Genomic DNA, 1096 nt, shown 5'->3' on the forward strand with positions numbered 1-1096 from the left:
ATCAATCTCATCATCGTCTTCGTACCTTCCGTCGGTGGATTTTGGTAAACGACCAACGGAGCTATAGCCGTGGAACCGCGTCTGCACGTGAGTGCGGTTGCTGCCTGCGACATTTCGTCGTTCCCCAAGCGTGCGTAATGTCTGGCTTCGTTCAAGAGTTCGTTAAACGTTGACATTTTATCTTCGAACAGTGCGTCGTACGAAAGCACGTGAGGTTGCATATCCACGACGAACGACAAAATCGGGATCTTTTTTCTCGCTTCTTCCTCTTCCTCTTCCTCTTCTTCTTCTTCTTCTTCGCCATCGCTTTGTAGTTTGATGCTCGTTTTCCGCGACTGTTTGTTATCTCTCGATCGATCCAGTTTGGATTTTAGTTTCTTGATCTCCGAATTCATTTTCGATCGATCGTCCCAATATTTGTTTGCTTCATCGCGCAGACGGCTGATCTCGGACTTCAACTTTTGAAAATTGGACAAAAGATTGTCTCTTTCCTCTTTCAATTTCTCCAACTCGAACAGCTTTTCGTTTTCAATGTTCCCGGTCGACAGGTAATTAATTTCGCAAACTTTTTCCTCAATTTCACTTCTTGCTAACCGCAACTCTTGCGTTAAATTGGATGTCGTGTGTTGCAACTGTTTAATCCTCTCTTTGTAATCGCCGAAATTATCAATCTCCGTTTTCATTTGTTCATTTTGATTCCTAAGTATTTTTATCTCTAGTCCCATCCGGTCTCTAACTTTTCTCGACTCGTCCAGTGATTTCTCGCTCGATTCTAAACGCTTGATCAGCTTTGCATTGCGATTGCCATCGCCGTCATCGTCGGGAGCGACCGCTCTTTGCAAATCGGCTATCGTGTTCTTTAGCCGATCGACTTCCCGTTTGTAATCTTCTGTTTCGTGCGTCTGTTGGCGCAAACGATCGATTTCAGATTCCGAGTTTTTGGATTTTTTTCGCAAATCGGATATAGTGTTCTGCAACTGATCGACTTCTGCCGTTTTCGTTCTCATTCTTTCGGTTTCGTCCGCGGAAATCTTGTGCAACTCCTTCGTTGAAGTCAACTGTTGGCGCAAACGGTCGATTTTAGATTCCGAGGTTT

General features: G+C 44.4%; 1 protein-coding gene across 1 annotated transcript; it reads right to left on the reverse strand.

The window, feature by feature from the left end:
- Positions 1-25: 25 nt before the first annotated feature.
- Positions 26-1007, reverse strand: LOC117123332 (golgin subfamily A member 6-like protein 22; the record flags this gene model as incomplete). Its single annotated transcript, XM_033269222.1, has 1 exon — positions 26-1007. A coding segment is annotated over exon 1 (982 nt), but the record flags the coding sequence as incomplete, so codon positions are not given.
- Between the last annotated feature and the right edge of the window lie 89 nt (positions 1008-1096).

Source organism: Anneissia japonica, unplaced genomic scaffold (assembly GCF_011630105.1).
Source record: "Anneissia japonica isolate Jap-2015-1 unplaced genomic scaffold, ASM1163010v1 scaffold35694_len1096_cov106, whole genome shotgun sequence".
Classification (NCBI taxonomy): domain Eukaryota; kingdom Metazoa; phylum Echinodermata; class Crinoidea; order Comatulida; family Comatulidae; genus Anneissia; species Anneissia japonica.